The following is a 17,688-nucleotide window of genomic DNA, read 5'->3' as shown; positions in this document are numbered from 1 at the left end:
GTTCACTTCCGCGATTTGGTACGATTGCGTTCACATCAGCAACGAACCGTACTGGAGTTCACATGAACCGTACCCCAGACCACCCTTTTTAAGCGGACTCGGGTACGGTTCGTGGGTGCGCACCCGAGTTCGGAAGTCAGCGTTCACATCATCCAAACGAACCGAACTCAGTCGAACCCGGGTGCGCACCAAAAGTGCTAGTGTGAAAGCACCCTCAATCTACATTATTTAGATCTGTAGTTCAATACATACAATATTCTGTGAAATATATTTTGTGAATTGCAGAATAATAAATTCCACACATTTTTTATTGTTTATACAGTTCAAAGTATTTTAACAGCACTTTGAACACATGTTTTAATACTTAAAAAAATGCAATTATTAAATTTAAAGAGGGACATAAAGAAATACCACATAATCTGACAAAACAGAAAGCCTCTGAGTTAAATGATTGATTGAATTATGTACTTTTTTAGGGATGGTAACATACAAAATGAATAATAAAAGTTCCTGAAAAGAAATGGTAAGCTTTTAATGAAATAAATTACTCAGAGGAAATATTATTATAGGAAAGCTTATAAAAAATGTTGCATAAGATAAAGTAAAAAACAAATAGAACAAAACAGTATGCTGAAATTATTGGAATGTCAATAAAATATATTGATTTAATTGTATTCATTAAGCTGACACAAACAATAAGAAACATTAAGGCATGTAAAATATTAGATACAATAGGGTATATATTCTTGTGATTGAGAGCTCTCAACAGGTAAGTTTGGACCATCAAGATCATCAGAAAAACATATGTGTTGTATTATGTGACCTAACATCTCATTAAAAACGTAAATTTTTCTTAACATTATTATCATTGTGACGAGTGGTGATTGCGACGCCCCACTCGTCACAATCATTTTTTGATGTGATAAAGAATAAAAGGATAGAAATGTGTACATTATGAATCAATTTTTAAAAAAATAAATTATTTACATTATATTGACCAAAAGTGACCGTAAGGACATTTATAATGTTACAAAAGATTTACATTTTTAAATAAATGCTGTTCTTGTTAACTTTTTATGCATTAAAGAATCCTTATAAAAATGTATCACGCTTTCCACAAAAATATTAAGCAGTAAAAACTGTTTTCAATATTAATAATAATAATAATAAATGTTTTTTGATCAGCAAATCAGCATATTAGAATGATTTCTGAAGGATCATGTGAAAATTGAAAATTCAACTTTGCATCACAGGAATAAATTACAACTCAAAATATATTCAAATAGGAAACAGTTATTTTAAATTGTATTAACATTTCACAATATTGCTTTTTTACTTCTTTCAAAAACATTACAAGATCTTACTGACCCCAAACCTTTGAACGGTTGTCTGTGTGGCAGTAAATTCCCTGGAGTGAATGTAGCAACATTTTGTGCTGTTTCCTCTCTCCTAGACAGGAGGTTATGTGCTGGGATTCAAGATCGATCCGATGGACAAGTTACAAGATGCAGTGAAGGAAATCAACTCCTTACACAAAGTGTACTCCGCAAACCCCATTTTTGGTGTGGAATATGAGATGGAAGAAAAGGTAGTAACGAAGATTTTTGATGTATAGTCAAAAGTGCAATAAATTTGAAAACCGCACATCTGTATTAAACATGGCTAGAATGCCTCCACTTTTCTGTAGATTAAAAGCACAAATCTGGTAAATAACATAAATATGCTTTCTGTCTCAGCCTCAGCCTCTGGAGGAGCTGACCGTAGAACAGCCGCCTGATGACGTGGAGATTGAGCCAGATGAGCACACAGATGCCTTTACCGAGAGTTTTATCTCATATGCTACTCTCAGAGATAATGACACTCTGCTTTCACCACGTAGTGCTCTGTGTTTGTGTGTGTGTGTGCGTCTCACACGCTGAAAATAGCTGATCGCTTAAGCCTCAACTCACAATGCCCCATCAACACAGACTTTTGTTGCCTGGTGTCAAAAATGTTTACACAGAGCTCTGATGATTCTGACATCAGGAATGCTCTCTTATTTAAGACTGACAGGAGATGTACAATCACTGATGTGCAATTTCTTCTCTTTTTCACCTCGAGGCTTATTTTGCAGATGGAAATAAGGTAAATTCTATCTATCTATCTATCTATCTATCTATCTATCTATCTATCTATCTATCTATCTATCTATCTATCTATCTATCTATCTATCTATCTATCTATCTATCTATCGTCTGTCTATAATTTGCTCTAGCTATCTAGCTATCATCTATCTATCTATCTATCTATCTATCTATCTATCTATCTATCTATCTATCTATCTATCTATCTATCTATCGTCTGTCTATAACTTGCAGTGTGTATCTAGCTATCATCTAGCTATCTATCTGTCTATATGTCTGGACAAAATTTCCATTTAAATTACATATTTTTTTCTCTCCTTAAGCAACATGATCGTGAGCCGGTGTTCTCTGAAGAGCTGGGTCTGGCTATGGAGAAATTAAAAGATGGATTCACACTACAGGGACTCTGGGAAGTCATGGGTTAAAACGCTCAAACGCTCTGTACCATTATATGTATTTCGGCATTGCGTTGCTACATTATTTACATCCAATTTGAAAACATTTTTCATTTGCTAAATGTGAAAATGTTATTTATTTTTAGAATATTTATTTGATATTTGATAATGGCATGTTTACAAATCATATGCAAACCAAGTGTAAGTTAGGGAAAAAAGCTGGGGAAAAAATTAAAAGGTACTTTTGTATAATATGAATGTATACACAGAAATAGAAACATTTATATATGTATCAAATATAAAATAATATTTGTATATTAGAAACTGTAAGCTTGTTTATGTAGACAACTTCACATGCTAATTCTGCTGTTGTGTTGTTTTTTGTGTTTAATCAGTTTTTCAATACCTGTTTAAGTGGTTTTGATAGTAATGGTTTGTTCAAACCATCATATGCGGTTCGTAGGCTCAGGTTTGACAAGTCTGTTTAAAAATGTGTCAGAGGAGCTCAACTACTTCACAAATGACCAGAAGAGCAGATTAATTGCTCTCTGCTGTCCTTTTAGGCAACAGAAGGTTATAAAGTAAAAAGAGCATTTAAAGGAATACTTCACAAAAATAATTATTTACTCACCCTCAAGTTGTTCCAAACTTGTGAGCTGTTATGTTTTCTGTGGAACAAAAATGTAAAATGTAAGTTTAGAAAAATGTACAAACTATTTACAATGACCTTTTATAGTCTTCCAAGCTACAAAAAGAGCAAAAAAAAAACATACATTTTATAACTAGCTCATGAAAGTGCATAAATAATGACACCATTTTCATTTCTGGCTGAACTTTTCCTTTAAATAGAAACCACCCATGAAGAGTACAAGATGAATGAGTCACAGACCTATCAACTTACAAATCGTACAAATGACACCATGTGCAAAACGGAGGTAATTACACACACCTTTACAATTATTTAAAACTCTGTTGAATTCATACTGATGTGTCACTCCTTCCATCCTTTAGTTACATAGCACCAAACACACATTCAATTACAAAACACCCTTGACCTCTCAGTGTGTCCAAGGTTCACAGTTGTCTTTTTCAGTCTTTGACAGCTGCTCCCGTTTGGTCAGCCTGAATTCTTTCTGACTGTATGACGGGTCTATATTTAGAGGGGCAGATTTAAATTTCAGTGTTGCGTTGGAGCTCGGTGTTATTTCAGCTTCTTATAACTGAAACAGCAAGACAAGAGGAAGTATAGCATCCTCTTCGAGTCCTGCAAAATTTGAGATGGAACCCATGAGTATCAAGGAGGACCTGAGGCTCTTTCAGAGCACCCTGCTCCAGGACGGTTTGAAGGAACTTCTGAAGGAGAACAAGTTTGTGGATTGTATTCTGAAGGTTGGAGATCGGAGTCTTCCCTGCCACAGACTCATCTTGGCTGCGTGTAGCCCGTATTTCCGAGAGCTGTACTTTACTGAAGACGGTGTTGAGAAGAAAGACTCCAGCAAGGAAGTAGTGCTGGAGGACGTGGATCCCACCATTATGGACATGATTGTGAACTATCTCTACTCTGCAGACATCGAAATCACAGATGAGAATGTGCAAGACGTCTTCGCAGTCGCCAACAGGTTCCAGATCCCATCCGTGTTCACCGTTTGCGTCAGCTATCTACAAAACAAGCTTTCGTTCGGTAACTGCTTGGCTATCTTCAGAATGGGACTGGTTTTGAACTGCCCGAGACTCGCTATGGCTGCTAGGGACTTCATAGCGGATCGTTTTGAGACTTTATCCAAGGATGAGGACTTTCTTGAGTTCAATGCTCCCGAGTTGTTCGCTGTCATCGGGTGTGATGCCCTGAACGTGGAAAAAGAAGAGGTTGTGTTTGAGCTCTTGATGAAATGGGTCGGGAAGAATAAGGAAAACCGGGCGAAAGCTTTGGGAGATGCTTTCGAACACATCCGCTTCCAACTTCTACCTGAGAAATACTTCAAGGAGAAAGTGGAAAAGGATGACATCATCAAGGCCGACCCCGAGCTCGCCAAGAAGCTAAAGGTCATCAAGGAGGCGTTTGCTGGAAAACTTCCGCAAGGCGAAGGAGAAGAGGGGGAAAAAGTGTTGCCTGGTTATCTCAATAATAGCAAACGGCTGGGGATGTTCAACAGGGATCTCATCCTGATGATAAACGACACAGCGGCCGTGGCCTATGATGCTCATGAAAACGAATGCTTCCTAGCAGCCATAGCAGAGCAGATACCTCGAAATCATGTCAGCATCACATCGAAGAAGAACCTTCTCTATGTTTTGGGAGGACTGTTTGTTGATGAAGACAACAAGGAATCACCACTGCAGTGCTATTTCTACCAGGTTAGGCTAAGTCACTCAAAAGGCTGTTCACACCAAGGTTTATAACCATAACATTTTAGCTTTATTATCTTATTATTAGCTTTATTTATTATTTTAGCTTTATTAGCTTAGCTGTGGTGTGGTCATACCTATTCTCATAGAGTAAGTATAACGACATAGAGAAACAATTTCGATGGAATCACTTTCAGAAAGTTTTTTGAAAAACGATTAACTCGTTGACGGGCAATCAGAATTTACCCGCCTTAAAAGCACAACGTTATACGAGGTTGTAGCTGTTTATACAGATCGTTTTTGGTGTGAACGGACCGTAATTTATCACTGACTCACCTTCAGGTTGTTCCAAACCTGTTATACTTTTCTTTTGGGAACACTTATGTTGCAGAACAAGCCATATAACCCGGGATTTGGACTAATTTTATGGTACGTTTTAAGAGTAACGTTCTGTCTCTGAGCTTTTCACATTGCAATTAACCATGTGCTGTCGTACTTTTAACCCTTGGTCATGAAATCATACTCTCGTGTTTTTAAACACGAATGGCGTTTTCAGACAACCAATCAAAAAAGGAACAGCACTTGCCTCATTAAATATTCATGCAGCCTTATTAAATGTACATATTAATTACAGAAAATGCAAATAGGAATGTTATTATCCATTAAATGCAATCAAAAATGAATTTACAAATTTACAGCACAAAATAATGAAAGAGAATTACATGTATTTAATTTTATATGATCCATGCGATAGCCTATATATTCCTATTTTATAAAGTTTTATAAATGTATATAATTTTTATATTTATATATATGAGTTTTTTATATTTTCTTTTAATTTTAGTTTTTTTAGTATGTCTATATACAGTAATTTTTATTTTGTTATTTTAGCACATTTAGCATAAGCTAAATGGAAATAAAAAATGTCTCCTCGACAACTAGCTGAAATAAAATAAGTTTAGGTTTTTAATTTTTTAAGTAATTATTTTAAGTAATTAACTTTTTTATGGTTTTAGTTTTAGTTAAGAATCCCCACTTTTGTGTTGCAAACTGGTTTGGAATGACACGAAGGTGAGTAAATTATGGCTTGATTTTAAATTTATGGGTGCATTATCCATTAAATTGCATGACTTTATATTTCTGGGAAGTGGTTTTAGGTGCAAAAAAGTCCCAAATTATTAACAGGCCTAACACAAAGGCCTATATCATCAGGTACAGTAAAACTAAAATTATACATTTGAAATTCATTTGAAATCATCCACATTCTTCAGCTGGACACTCATTCTCCAAACTGGATAGCCCTACCACCGATGCCATCGCCCAGGTGTCTGTTCACTATGGGGGAGTTTGAAAACCTCTTGTTTGCAATTGCTGGTAAAGACCTGCAGACCAACGAGTCTCTGGACTCAGTGCTGTGTTATGATGTCGAGTAAGTTTCTTCTACATGTTCTGCTACATGCATAAGCCAAATAATTACAAGTCTATTTAATTACCTTTTGCTGCTCTCTGCAGTAAGATGAAGTGGCAGGAGACCAAAAAACTGCCCTTAAGAATTCACGGTCACAGTGTAATCTCACAAAATGGACTAGTTTACTGCATAGGAGGAAAGACGGATGAGAAGTAAGTCAGATTTGAGTTAACATGATCTTAAATACAAAACAAAAGCCTGAGATGAGGCTTTAATGCTTGTTTTCATCTGTGGGACAGTAAAACCATCAACAAGATGTTTGCGTACAACCACAAGAAGTCCGAATGGAAAGAGCTGGCAGCCATGAAAACACCCAGGTCAATGTTTGGAGCCGTGTTCCACAAAGGAAAGATCATTGTGGTTGGAGGGGTCAATGAAGATGGCCTTTTAGCCTCTTGTGAAGCCTATGACTTTGGAACAAACAAGTATGCACACATCACTAGTTTTTAACTGATACTTAATCTTGGAACCACAAATCTTTAAAAAAAAAAAAGTATAAAGTGTATAGAAACTCTAAATTAAAGCTACGTTTAATTGATTCAAAGTTTCGAAAAGCTTTGTTTCTCCCACCACTTATTAACAGTTACCTTGCCAATTTGCTATTTTTCCAGCTATCTTTTAAAATATAGACATTATCATATAGATCAGTGGTTCCCAACCCTGGTCCTTGAGGCACCCCAACACTGCACATTTTGCATGTCTCCTTTCTCTGACACACCAATTTCAGGTCTTGGAGTCTCTGCTAATGAGCCGATGATCTGAATCAGGTGTGTTTGATTAAGGATACATGCAAAACATGCCGTGTTGGGGTGCCTCCAGGACCAGGGTTGGGAACCACTGATATAGATAATACATTTAACACCACCGAACATCATTCAGAAAAACCATTACTGATCTGAGCTGTCGTTCTTGTTTTCCCTCCAAAATAATGTCACTTCCTAAAGAATGATGCCACAAAGGAAATGGCTCTTGTTAACGTGTTGACTAACAAATTCAAAAATGATATTGAGGACACATGGAAAACCTATAAAATTATCACCAAATTAAAAAATATTCCCAGCAAAATATGTTTGGTTTGAACCATACAGGTTTGAGAAAAAAAATTAAGCAAACTGTTAATAATAATTCTAATAACTTGCCAGTTTTTCATTTGAGAAGACATAAATGACAAAAGCAGGCAAAAACATTATTTAAAATTCACCCCTATGTTTACTTAACTGAGATATTGTGGTAGTTATCCTTTGACGTTATCCTCTACAACTACCAGAATCAGATTAAACCCTGTTTTTTCCCAATAGATGGGAGCCGTTCGCTGAATTTGTGCAGGAGCGAAGTTCTGTGAATTTGGTCAGTGCTGCTGGTGTCCTGTATGCGGTGGGCGGCTTCGCCGTGCAGGAGAACGAGGACAAACAGTGTGTCCCATCAGAAATCACAGACATCTGGCAGTAAGTGTTCTGCTTTACACAGCAATAGTCCATCTGAATTATATTCATCGTACACTACCACTCAAAAGTTTGGGATCAAATATTTAAAAAAAAATTTTTTATAAATGCTGTTCTTTTCAGCTTTCTACTCACCAAAGAATCCTGAAAGAAAATGTATCACGGTTTCCCAAAATAAAAAAGGATCATGTGACACTGAAGACTAAAGTAATGATGTTGAAACTTGCGTCACAGGAATAAATTACATTTTTAAAAACATTCAAATAGAAAAAAGTTATTTTATATGGTAATAATATTTCACCGTACTACTGTTTTTACTGTATTTTTGATCAAATAAATGCAGCCTTGGGTTCACCAATAAGAGAAAAAGTTTTGAAATCATAAAAAGTGCATGCAAACTTTTAACTGGTAATGTATCATTCCAACTGGGATTCAATCTCAAAAAAACTAAAAATTGCTCTTTTTTTAACAGGTATGAGGAGGACAAGAAACAGTGGTCTGGAATGATACAAGAGATGCGATATGCTGCCGGTGCCTCCTGCGTTTCTATGAGACTAAATGCAGCAAAGATGCCTAAACTTTAAAAACATCATCATCACTTTGTGTCCAGCATAATCCACCAAAAACATTTAATGTCAATATGAAATAATATATTCACTATAATGCACATTCCCATTTTTGTAAGTTTTAATCAAAATGCAACTTTCTCCACCTCTAAAACAACTTTCTTTTGATGCTGACATTACAAATCACTCATCTTTACAGAAGTAAATTGTGTAGCGAATGTTGACTTTCAGAGTAAAAATTACCACAGATTTATATTTCATGTTGGGTTCTGTTGTCAAATGTGGTGCAGTTGAGGAAAACATTTATACAATGGATGTCAAAATTAAAACGTACTTTTTTCATCCAAACACACCGCTTTTCTCTTTTATATAAAATGCATAAAAATAAATACATATTTAAAGGCAAACAGCAATGCATTTCTTCCTTTTGAACAAAAAAAAGTGACGTAATAATATCATTTATTACAAAAATTTGCAATTAATATAAGATTGCAGTCCTATCTTGCAGCTTAGACAGTCTGCAAGCAATCTGATGTCTGATATTTCAAGATAATGTCTCAGGGTAACTCTGAGAATATTTTCTTCCTCAGATATTCTTTCCATGCATCTTCTGAGGAAAGCTCCATTGAGTTCCATTCAAAGTGAGGAATCTGTGTAGAAATATGCATTATTCGCAAAACCACACTTTTACAGATTCAGAATTATGCATTATCTTTCTACTGACCTGTAATACATGATATCCTAAAATTTCCAGATGTCTTTTCTTCATCATGGCCTCTCCTTTCATGTGCCAGGAATTTTTGCAGAAGGATTTGGAGTCCAGGAATTCCAATGCAATGCTAGACAGATTTAGAGAATCATGTTATATCTGTTTTTTTAACGTGTTCTTGTGCACATTAGAGCGTGTGCAGGTCACACGACGCATACCGGTGTGCTCCGGGTGGCAGCTCCATCCTCTCTCTGTCTGTCGATCCGGACTGCCAGTGAACGTTTCCGTTCTCGCTGATCTGCAGCTGAATCGGCTCGCTGTACGGTACCGGATGAAGATGGCGATCCAGAACGAGTTCAAAATCTGATGGCAAAAATATCACAGTTGTCATTTGCCTACAGAAGCAGTAATGCTGTATCTATGACTGTCATCCTGTACCACCGTATGTCTGTGAATGTATTTAGTCAATAAAATATTACACTGGGTCACTGTACATCAGATCAACGCTAATATAATTAATGGTACATAGCACTCAACAACAAATCATACTGACAAGTAAAATACTGACAAGGCAATGCTTAAGCATAGAAATGAACGTGTTGCATGAAATAAAAAATCTAATCAAATAAAAACCAATTATAATTTTTCAGTTAAAACAGATGTTAGACCTAAGGCAAGTTATTTTGCCTTTATTTTTGTATGTCAAGGTAATGCTTAAGCATGGAAATTAAATTGTTGCATAAAATAAAATATAAAATTAAATAAAATATTTTTTTTCAGTTAAAACGATGTTAAACCCAAGACAAATTATTTAGTCTCTTTTGACAAGGTAATGCTTAAGCATGAATTACATTTTATTGCACTATACAATGCACTATACAAACTATATGCAATATAGCGACAATACAATTATAAAATAATAATATTCAGTTAACAGTTGTCAGACCTAAAGAGTGTTATTTACGGTTCCTGCATTGCCATTTATCAAACGTGTACAATATTTACCAACAATGTTGGGAATGAACAATTCACATTTCATCTTTTTGAGTAAATTCTGACTAAATATTCTGTAAAATAAATAAATAAGTCAGAAATTCTGTGTAGATCTCATTTCATTGTTAAACTATCCACCTTATTTTTCAATGCGGAAGTAAGCTGTTTTCTGTGAATGTGCGAGACTTCCGCTTGATTAGCCGCGGTACGGAAATAACGAGAAGAATAACAAAGCGCAATAAACGGTAAAATTGTTTGTGCTACAACCCAGTGTGTTTATAATTAAGACAATAGATTAAAGTGCCCCTATTATGGGTAGTGAAAGGTTCATATTTTGGTTTTAGGAGTCCCTAACAACAGGATGACATGCATGCAAGGTCAAAAAACACTTTCATTGTCTTATAATATGCATTTATTTTTACCTTACTTGCTCAACGACTCCCAAACGATTCGTTCAACGATTAATTTTTCCAAACCCCTCCTTTGCGTGAGTCTAATCTGCGGTGATGGGTCTCATTTTCATTTCATCTTGCCTGTAACATCTGATAAAGCAGCGTTTGTGAGCGCAGTGCTGCTTTGTGTAGTGTTACCGGGGAAACCTCTATTTTTACCGAGCGGCACCTAGTGGCAAAGAATGAATTTGCATTTTCATTCAGACCAACCTGAAATTACCAACAAGTGGGGGGGCAATATGCTAATGTTTCATGTTGACGTCAACATGAAACGGCTTGGGATTCGTTTTAAAAACGACTCGTTTCAATGATTCAGAGTCGACTCTTTCTTTTGAGAGACAATAACTTTATACACGGTGCACTTTCAGATTTAAAACTTTGCAGGATGTTTTCATTCACTTAGAGCTCTGTTGCATGCTGCATGAAAGGTAATTTTCAAAAATCCATAATAGGGGCACTTTAAAATAATATGGTAAGAAACAGAAGTCTGTGATATCAAGCAGCAAAACGAGCTGTTTTGAACAGCTAAAAATAGCTGGAGGTGGATGACACCGGAAGCCAGACACATTAAATTCACAAATGGCCACGCCTGCTCTAACGGGAAAAATAAGGTGGATACTGTGTCATATATTTTAAAGTCAGTTAAAAACACTGTAAACGTGGCCTCTAGCTATATAAGAGAAATATTTTGAGAAGGATCTGTGATGAAAAGGAAGGTCATTTCAGAGGTGTAGGTGCACAATGAGACCAAGGGATGTGTATTTAAAAAGGAAATAGCACTGAAAAACCACTAATCAAAATAGTCCATTCTACATGTAACACTGGTTTAAAACTCACCGACAGTATAGAAGTATGGAGTCAGCACTCCTACTTTGGCACAATTCATCCCACCCAGGACGTCACCGAGCATCTTATGGATCTGCTGCTGAGCTGGACTAATGAAGCTATTGGCTACAGTGTGGAAAACAAGATTGTACATTACATTAAACAGTTCAAATCTATTTGACTACTGGGTAAGTAAGATTTGAAAAAAAAGAAAAAGAAAAAGAAAAGAATTCTTTTATTCAGCAAGGATGCATTAAACTGCATAATGGTTTCCAAGGTTTAAACATTGATAACATTGATTGTTTAGCAGCAAATCAGCATATTAGAATGATTTCTGAAGGATCATATGACACTGAAGACTGGAGTTATGGTGTTGACCTCTTTTCTGCAGCTGTTTACAGTAGCGCTCATGAAACCAGGGCACCTGGAACTCAGGACACTCCAGACACACGGCCCGATTCAGCTCCATGAGACGGAGACGGATGCGCATGTTTAGACCATCTGGAAAGGCTGTCAGCAAAGAGAAAAAAACACTCAAACAACAAAGCAAAATAAGAATTGCAAAACATTTTTGCATTACTGATTTGGAGAAATGTAGCATTGCATCGCTTGCTCACTAATGGATCCTCTGCAGTGAATGGGTGCCGTCAGAATGAGAGTCTGGACTGGTGTGGATTATTGTGATGTTTTTATCAGCTGTTTGGACTCTCATTCTGACGGCACCCATTCACTGCAGAGGATTCATTAGTGAGCAAGTGATGTAATCCTACATTTCTGCAAATCTGTTTCGATGAAGAAACAAACTCATCTACATCTTGATGGCCTGAGTTCAGTAAATTTTCAGCAAGTTAAATATAAGTATACTATCTCACATAATTAAGTTATATCATCTCAAAAACAGACATACTCTCCAATTGGGCATCCAACTTTGCAAGAAAGTCCACGTTGAAGATCTCTCTGACCACCTCCTCAGGGAAATAATCAGCCAAAGCCAGTGCGTAAGCCAAGAGAACCAGTAGGTGAGGGTCAAAGGAACCTGTTTGAATCAGTAAAAACAGGTTACATTCCAACTTCAAGTCTTTAAGATTAGAAACTTTTATAAATGCATAGAGGAAGAATCTTACTAATATATGGGGTGAAATGTCGAATGCACACATCAAAAAACTCCTCCGCCTTCGGTGGGTCATAATTTAGCACAGCAAAAGGCAGCATAATGGAATACGTTGCAGAGTAATGAATCTGTTTGGAAGAGATAAACATAAACATTTATTTAATAACAGGTGCTTCCGATAATTTTTTTTAATAAATAATAGGAAGAAATGTTTCTTAAGCAGCAAATCAGCATATTAGACTGATTTCTGAAGGATCATGTGACGCTGAAGACTGGAGTAATGATGCTGAAAATTCTGCTTTGCATCACAGGAATAAATTACATTTTAAAATGTATTCAAATAGAAAACGGTTATTTTAAAGTGTAATAATATTTCAAAATTTTACAGTTTTTACTGTATTTTTTTTTATCAAATAAATATAGCCTCGGTGAGCACAAGAGACTTTTTTTCAATAACATAAAAAAAAAATCTTACTGGCCCCAAACTTTTAAACCGTAATGTATTTATCCTCATCAAATGCAAATAAGTAAATAAAAATTATATAAAACAAAATGCATTCAACTAACTGAAATAAGCTTAAATACTAAAATCATTAAAACTGAAATAAATTAAAGCTAAATATAAAAATAAATAAATTACAAAAACTGACAATATAAAAATAAAATAATTTTAAATATTAATAATAATAGTACACAGATACAAAAAAAACATACAATTAACCTTATATAAATTAACCGTATATAACCTTAAAAATTAAACATATAATAAACAAAATGTATTGAAACAGCATTCAAAATGACTCCCACCTTGTCTATATTTTCAATGATCACACTAGCGATACGGTCCATCAGCGCGGCACAGAAGTAGTTGGTCCTGGTCAGATAAACGCCTAGCTCATGCACGTTAGTGCAGGATATCTGGTCAATCAGTTTCTGCATGGTGACCATAGACTCTTCCAGCAGCATCTCATCAAACCACTCCCCCGACAAACACTTCACCTCCTCCAGCACCACGTCCAGACTCTCGAAGCTGTGCAGGCGCTCACGACTGCAGCGGTTCAGGGTCTGGAGCAGGCGGACGTACTTGCTGGAGGTGTTGTGCCGGTACGAGGGGTCGTTGCGTATCCACTTGGCGACGACCATGGCGTAAGTGTTGAGGTCGTTCAGGTTGCACTGCGGGATCACGGCGTTCACCCGGGAAAGGACGGGCTCATCGGGACGGGGAGAAGGAAGCATGGACAGAACCCTGGTTAGCATGGTCACCTCGTACGGATAAACACTGCCCTGCAGGTAACTGTGAGCAATGACCAATGAAAGACAGAAAAAGAACAATCGTTAAAAACCTAACTGTGTTAAATAAGATACTTTAATAGTGTTATTTATTTATAATAAGCTCTCATTAGTTACTAGTTAATGCATTTGCTAAAATGAACTAATGATGAGCAATGTATTTATTTTTTACAGAATGTATTAGTCTTTGTTATTTTTTTTCTTTGTTAATTAATAAAATAAAAAAGTTGTGTTTGTATAATAATTATATAACAATATAATTATTAAATTATATGATAATAACATAATAATAATTATATTTTTATAATAATATAAAAATGCATTGTTTGTCCATGTTACTAATGTTAACAGGTATACATACAGTATATACATATCGTTCAAATATTTGGGGTCAGTAAGTTTTTCTTAAATGGTTTTGAAAGACTCTTATGCTCACCAAGGCAAAAATACAGTAAAAACAACAATATAGTGAAATATTATTACAACTGAATATAACTATTTTCTATTTGGATATATTTTAAAATGTAATTTATTCCTGAGATGTCAAAGCTGAATTTTCAGCATCATTACTCCAGTCTTCAGTGTCACATGATCCTTCAGAAATCATTCTTAATATGCTGATTTGCTGCTCAAGAAACATTTCTTATTATCAGTTGACTTTTTTTTCCAAATTTTGGAAAAACTGAAAATTCAAAAGACCAGCATTTATTTGAAATAGAAATCTTTTCTAACTATATAAATGTCTTTGCTGTCATTTGTGATCAAATATGATCTTACTTTATAAAAAAAAAAACTTACTGACCCCAAACTTTTGAACTCTAGTCTTCCATTAAAATATAAAGTGATTGCAGTGACATAAGATTTTAGTCATGCCAACTACCTCAACTCTAATAATTATTTGTCTGCAAGGTTCTGACATGTGAATGTTATGCAGATTGTTCTTACTTGTTTATCAACTGAAGGTTTCTGCATTGCATCTCCTCCATTGTCTCCACCACACCTAAAGCCTGATGGGGATTCAGCTCATCAGCCAATAGCAGCGCAGTACTCTCTAACCTGCAAGACCAATCAAACCAATCAAATCATGCTGTTGTGATTCTTCTCTGACCTGGTTTGTCTGGTTCATGGCTTATAACAAGTTTACTTGAAATCCCAATGGAGAAAATGATAAATACACTCACTGTTCAAATTTATTATACAGATACCAAGGAGTCAATTCGAAAAAAACAAAAAACAAGGCAACATTTCAAAGGCAACATCTAAGATGTAGATCAGTTTGTTTCTTCATGGGAACAGACTTGGAGAAATTTAGACAGAAACAGAAAAAGATCATTGACATAAAATAATAGTTATTAAAAGAATAAGGGATACTTTCCCTTGCTCACCCCTCTCTGACACCTTGCCCTGCTATTGGTCCTAAAGAAGCATAGAGTTTGGTGAAAGTGGCAGGATCTGTGCCTGTGTCCACCAGCTCCATGAGTCTCTGTCTCACAGCCAGCCGGAAATCACAGTTATTGTACTGCATCGAGTGATACAGTCCCAGAATGATGCTGATGTGCTCTACGTCCATCCGGGGGACGTTCTGCAGGAGAAGCTGGTTGCATTTCTCCAGGAGGGGTCGGTGAATCTGTTTGACGTTTCGGATGAACTGCACGACCCTTCTGGGGTTGTTGAAGTGCAATGGGTTCGTTTTGTCCAGAAGGAAGTCTGCTTTTTTAAACAGTGCATCCCGTAGTTGTGGCGACACCAGGGCAAATATACTATTCATCAAGGGTGTGAGCACTCTGTAAAGACGATATGAGTAAATACATTGGTATTATTTGGTGCATTACACCTTTAATGTGCATGATGGTTAGAAAAAACACACCTGGCATCTTGAATCGAGTCCAGTCTTTGACTCACTATTTGCGTGATCTGACCCATCAGCGGACTGTGCTGCAGGAACTGATCGCTCAGACAAACCGCAAACTTTGAGAGTGTTGCCATCTGGAATCTGAAAAGCACAGAGAGCTTGACTTAGATAAACACATAAATGTTTCATTTCCCTTTTATGGGGCATGCATAGGCAATTTATGTTTTTTAAATAATCATGTTTAACAGCAGAATTCCTGGTGAAAACTACATTAACCATGTGGCACTGCAAATGACATAAGTACAATCTATGCTCTCAAATTACATATATATTTACTCAAAATGTGGATGTATAAATACAAATATAAAACATTTTATTTTAAATATTTGTGTAATTATATTGTGCATCTGTGTGTGTATAATAATATATATATATACAGTATATATATATATATATATATATATATATATGCATATTTTATAATAACAAAATATTTATTTATACAGAATATAAGCATATATTGCATAAATACATATGCAGATATATACTGTATATTTCACATTAATTTACACAGAGTCTATATGCATGTATTGCATAAATAAATATGCATATATATGTATATTTCGTATACAGAGCCCCTAAAGGGACACCCCATATTTTTCCCACCACCAAGTCCCTTTAGGGACTCCGTAATTTCACAATAATAAATACACATACTGTAAATTTTACACTTATATTAATATTTATATGCATTTGCATAAGGAGATTTACATGCATATTTTGCAATAAACAAAAACATATTGCATATTCCACATTTATGTATATAATACATAGAGTATATGCCTATTTTGCATATATTTGCAGATTTCGCAATAATCATAGAATATATTTTACATATACACAGCATATGGATGCATTTATGTGCAGCTTTTTCATGTACCTCTCTAGTCTGTTCCAAGCCTCTGTCACCAGCTGCTGAACAAGAGAGTCATGGTGTTCTACTTGAAGCCTGCGAAACAAGACAAACACAAGAAAAGACTGGTTATTTTCCCCACACACACTTAATTAGGACACCATATAAACAGTGCGGTTTAGACAATAGCTCTGTTCCAGAATCTACTGAGCTGCCTAGATAGATAGCTGCCTACTAAGGGAGCATTCTGACTGAAATGAAACATGACCAAATGCCTAGAAAACGTTTTGATTCAATAGATTGAACAGAGGAAATATTAATAACACAACATTCTAAACATGCACAAATACTGAGCAAAAAAAAAAAAAAAAAAGGAAAATATTTTAAATAAGAATCTCATTCGTCTGGCATGTTAGAAGAACTTTTTCACTCCAATGCAATGCATTAATGCATTGCTTTTCCCCAAAGAATTCATATGATTCTGCATTAAAATTGGACTCAGGCAAGGGTATGTCAAAAAGCAGCTTGATGCCTACCTATAATACCATCTAGGTAGCTTTTGGAACAGAGCTTTTACTTGACCTTCATATCTTCACTCTGTACCTGAGCACACCATACAGCATATCCACCACTGAAGCATCATCCATGAGGCTGATCTTGTTTTCAGCCAGAACTCGAAGCGTCAGGAACTGCGGGTGATTCCGGACCTGCTCGATTGTCCTGAGCATGTGTGGCCGCTCTCTTTGAAACTTCCACAGCTGTCCAATAGCATAGCTCACATGGCTCGCGGACAGCTTAGCTTTGTTCCGGCCCACCACATCGAACACCTGGTCTTCAGCAGAGCACGTCTGAAGCTGGTCTAGCACCTGATCACGGCTGACGGCCCCACCGTGAAACAGCCTGCGGGAACAACACGCCCGAAACGATCGGAGCCGGAACATGGCAGAGGACGGCCGGCGTCAGGATACACTCCACATACTACACAGATCAGACGAACCGAAGATTCAGATCATCAAGTTTTGTCCATGTAAGCTTGAATGCTGCTATTCAAGCAAAAGATAGTAACGTCAAATATACATGGAAATCATGCACTCATTATTATTATGCTCATAATATAATTTTCATAAAATTAAATCAGAAAAGACTGCAATCAAAACTGCTATTCACTTAAAATAAAACAAAATTCATAAGTACTTAAAAATT

The 17,688-nt window shown here is 36.0% G+C and overlaps 3 protein-coding genes across 4 annotated transcripts; 2 read left to right on the top strand and 1 right to left on the bottom strand.

Annotated features, from left to right (window-relative positions):
- Window positions 1-584: 584 nt before the first annotated feature.
- On the top strand, window positions 585-2,737 carry LOC107564139 (Bardet-Biedl syndrome 5 protein homolog). Its single transcript, XM_016249149.1, has 6 exons — window positions 585-601; window positions 736-769; window positions 1,454-1,588; window positions 1,737-1,819; window positions 2,100-2,124; window positions 2,447-2,737. The coding sequence occupies exons 1-6, from the start codon at window positions 585-587 to the stop codon at window positions 2,546-2,548; spliced, it is 396 nt and encodes a 131-aa protein (XP_016104635.1). The 3' UTR covers window positions 2,549-2,737.
- A 981-nt stretch (window positions 2,738-3,718) lies between these two features.
- Window positions 3,719-8,378, top strand: klhl41a (kelch-like family member 41a). Of its 2 annotated transcripts, XM_016249138.1 has the most exons (6): window positions 3,719-4,873; window positions 6,136-6,293; window positions 6,377-6,484; window positions 6,572-6,757; window positions 7,631-7,777; window positions 8,247-8,378. In XM_016249138.1, exons 1-6 carry the CDS (start codon window positions 3,797-3,799, stop codon window positions 8,356-8,358), a joined length of 1,788 nt encoding a protein of 595 aa, XP_016104624.1. In that variant the 5' UTR covers window positions 3,719-3,796; the 3' UTR covers window positions 8,359-8,378. The 2 variants fall into 2 exon arrangements, with proteins under 2 accessions (XP_016104624.1, XP_016104625.1); XM_016249139.1 differs by lacking the exon at window positions 6,377-6,484.
- Window positions 8,379-8,876: 498 nt separating this feature from the next.
- Window positions 8,877-17,521, bottom strand: fastkd1 (FAST kinase domains 1). The gene is made up of 13 exons (XM_016249137.1): window positions 17,089-17,521; window positions 16,513-16,581; window positions 15,588-15,713; window positions 15,106-15,504; window positions 14,666-14,776; window positions 13,238-13,724; window positions 12,444-12,558; window positions 12,227-12,355; window positions 11,698-11,829; window positions 11,332-11,445; window positions 9,268-9,412; window positions 9,065-9,179; window positions 8,877-8,990 (listed from the first exon to the last, which is right to left on the bottom strand). Exons 1-13 carry the CDS (start codon window positions 17,424-17,426, stop codon window positions 8,898-8,900), a joined length of 2,373 nt encoding a protein of 790 aa, XP_016104623.1. The 5' UTR covers window positions 17,427-17,521; the 3' UTR covers window positions 8,877-8,897.
- Window positions 17,522-17,688: the final 167 nt, after the last annotated feature.

Source organism: Sinocyclocheilus grahami, unplaced genomic scaffold, assembly GCF_001515645.1.
Source record: "Sinocyclocheilus grahami isolate Dianchi unplaced genomic scaffold, SAMN03320097.WGS_v1.1 scaffold913.1, whole genome shotgun sequence".
Lineage (NCBI taxonomy): Eukaryota > Metazoa > Chordata > Actinopteri > Cypriniformes > Cyprinidae > Sinocyclocheilus > Sinocyclocheilus grahami.
This window is presented reverse-complemented; position numbering and strand designations above follow the sequence as displayed.

Excerpts from the sequence above, each read along its gene's own strand:
- fastkd1 (XM_016249137.1), bottom strand. The coding sequence starts at position 17,426 with ATGTTCCGGCTCCGATCGTTTCGGGCGTGTTGTTCCCGCAGGCTGTTT. Across the intron at positions 14,777-15,105 it reads GGGCAAGGTGTCAGAGAGGG|GTTAGAGAGTACTGCGCTGC; the intron begins GTGAGCAAGGGA and ends TTGGTCTTGCAG. Across the intron at positions 11,830-12,226 it reads GTTGGATGCCCAATTGGAGA|CCTTTCCAGATGGTCTAAAC; the intron begins GTATGTCTGTTT and ends CTTTGCTGACAG.
- klhl41a (XM_016249138.1), top strand. The coding sequence starts at position 3,797 with ATGGAACCCATGAGTATCAAGGAGGACCTGAGGCTCTTTCAGAGCACC. Across the intron at positions 4,874-6,135 it reads TGCAGTGCTATTTCTACCAG|CTGGACACTCATTCTCCAAA; the intron begins GTTAGGCTAAGT and ends CACATTCTTCAG. Across the intron at positions 7,778-8,246 it reads GAAATCACAGACATCTGGCA|GTATGAGGAGGACAAGAAAC; the intron begins GTAAGTGTTCTG and ends TTTTTTTAACAG.
- LOC107564139 (XM_016249149.1), top strand. Across the intron at positions 770-1,453 it reads TGATTGAGAGCTCTCAACAG|ACAGGAGGTTATGTGCTGGG; the intron begins GTAAGTTTGGAC and ends CCTCTCTCCTAG. Across the intron at positions 1,589-1,736 it reads AATATGAGATGGAAGAAAAG|CCTCAGCCTCTGGAGGAGCT; the intron begins GTAGTAACGAAG and ends TTTCTGTCTCAG.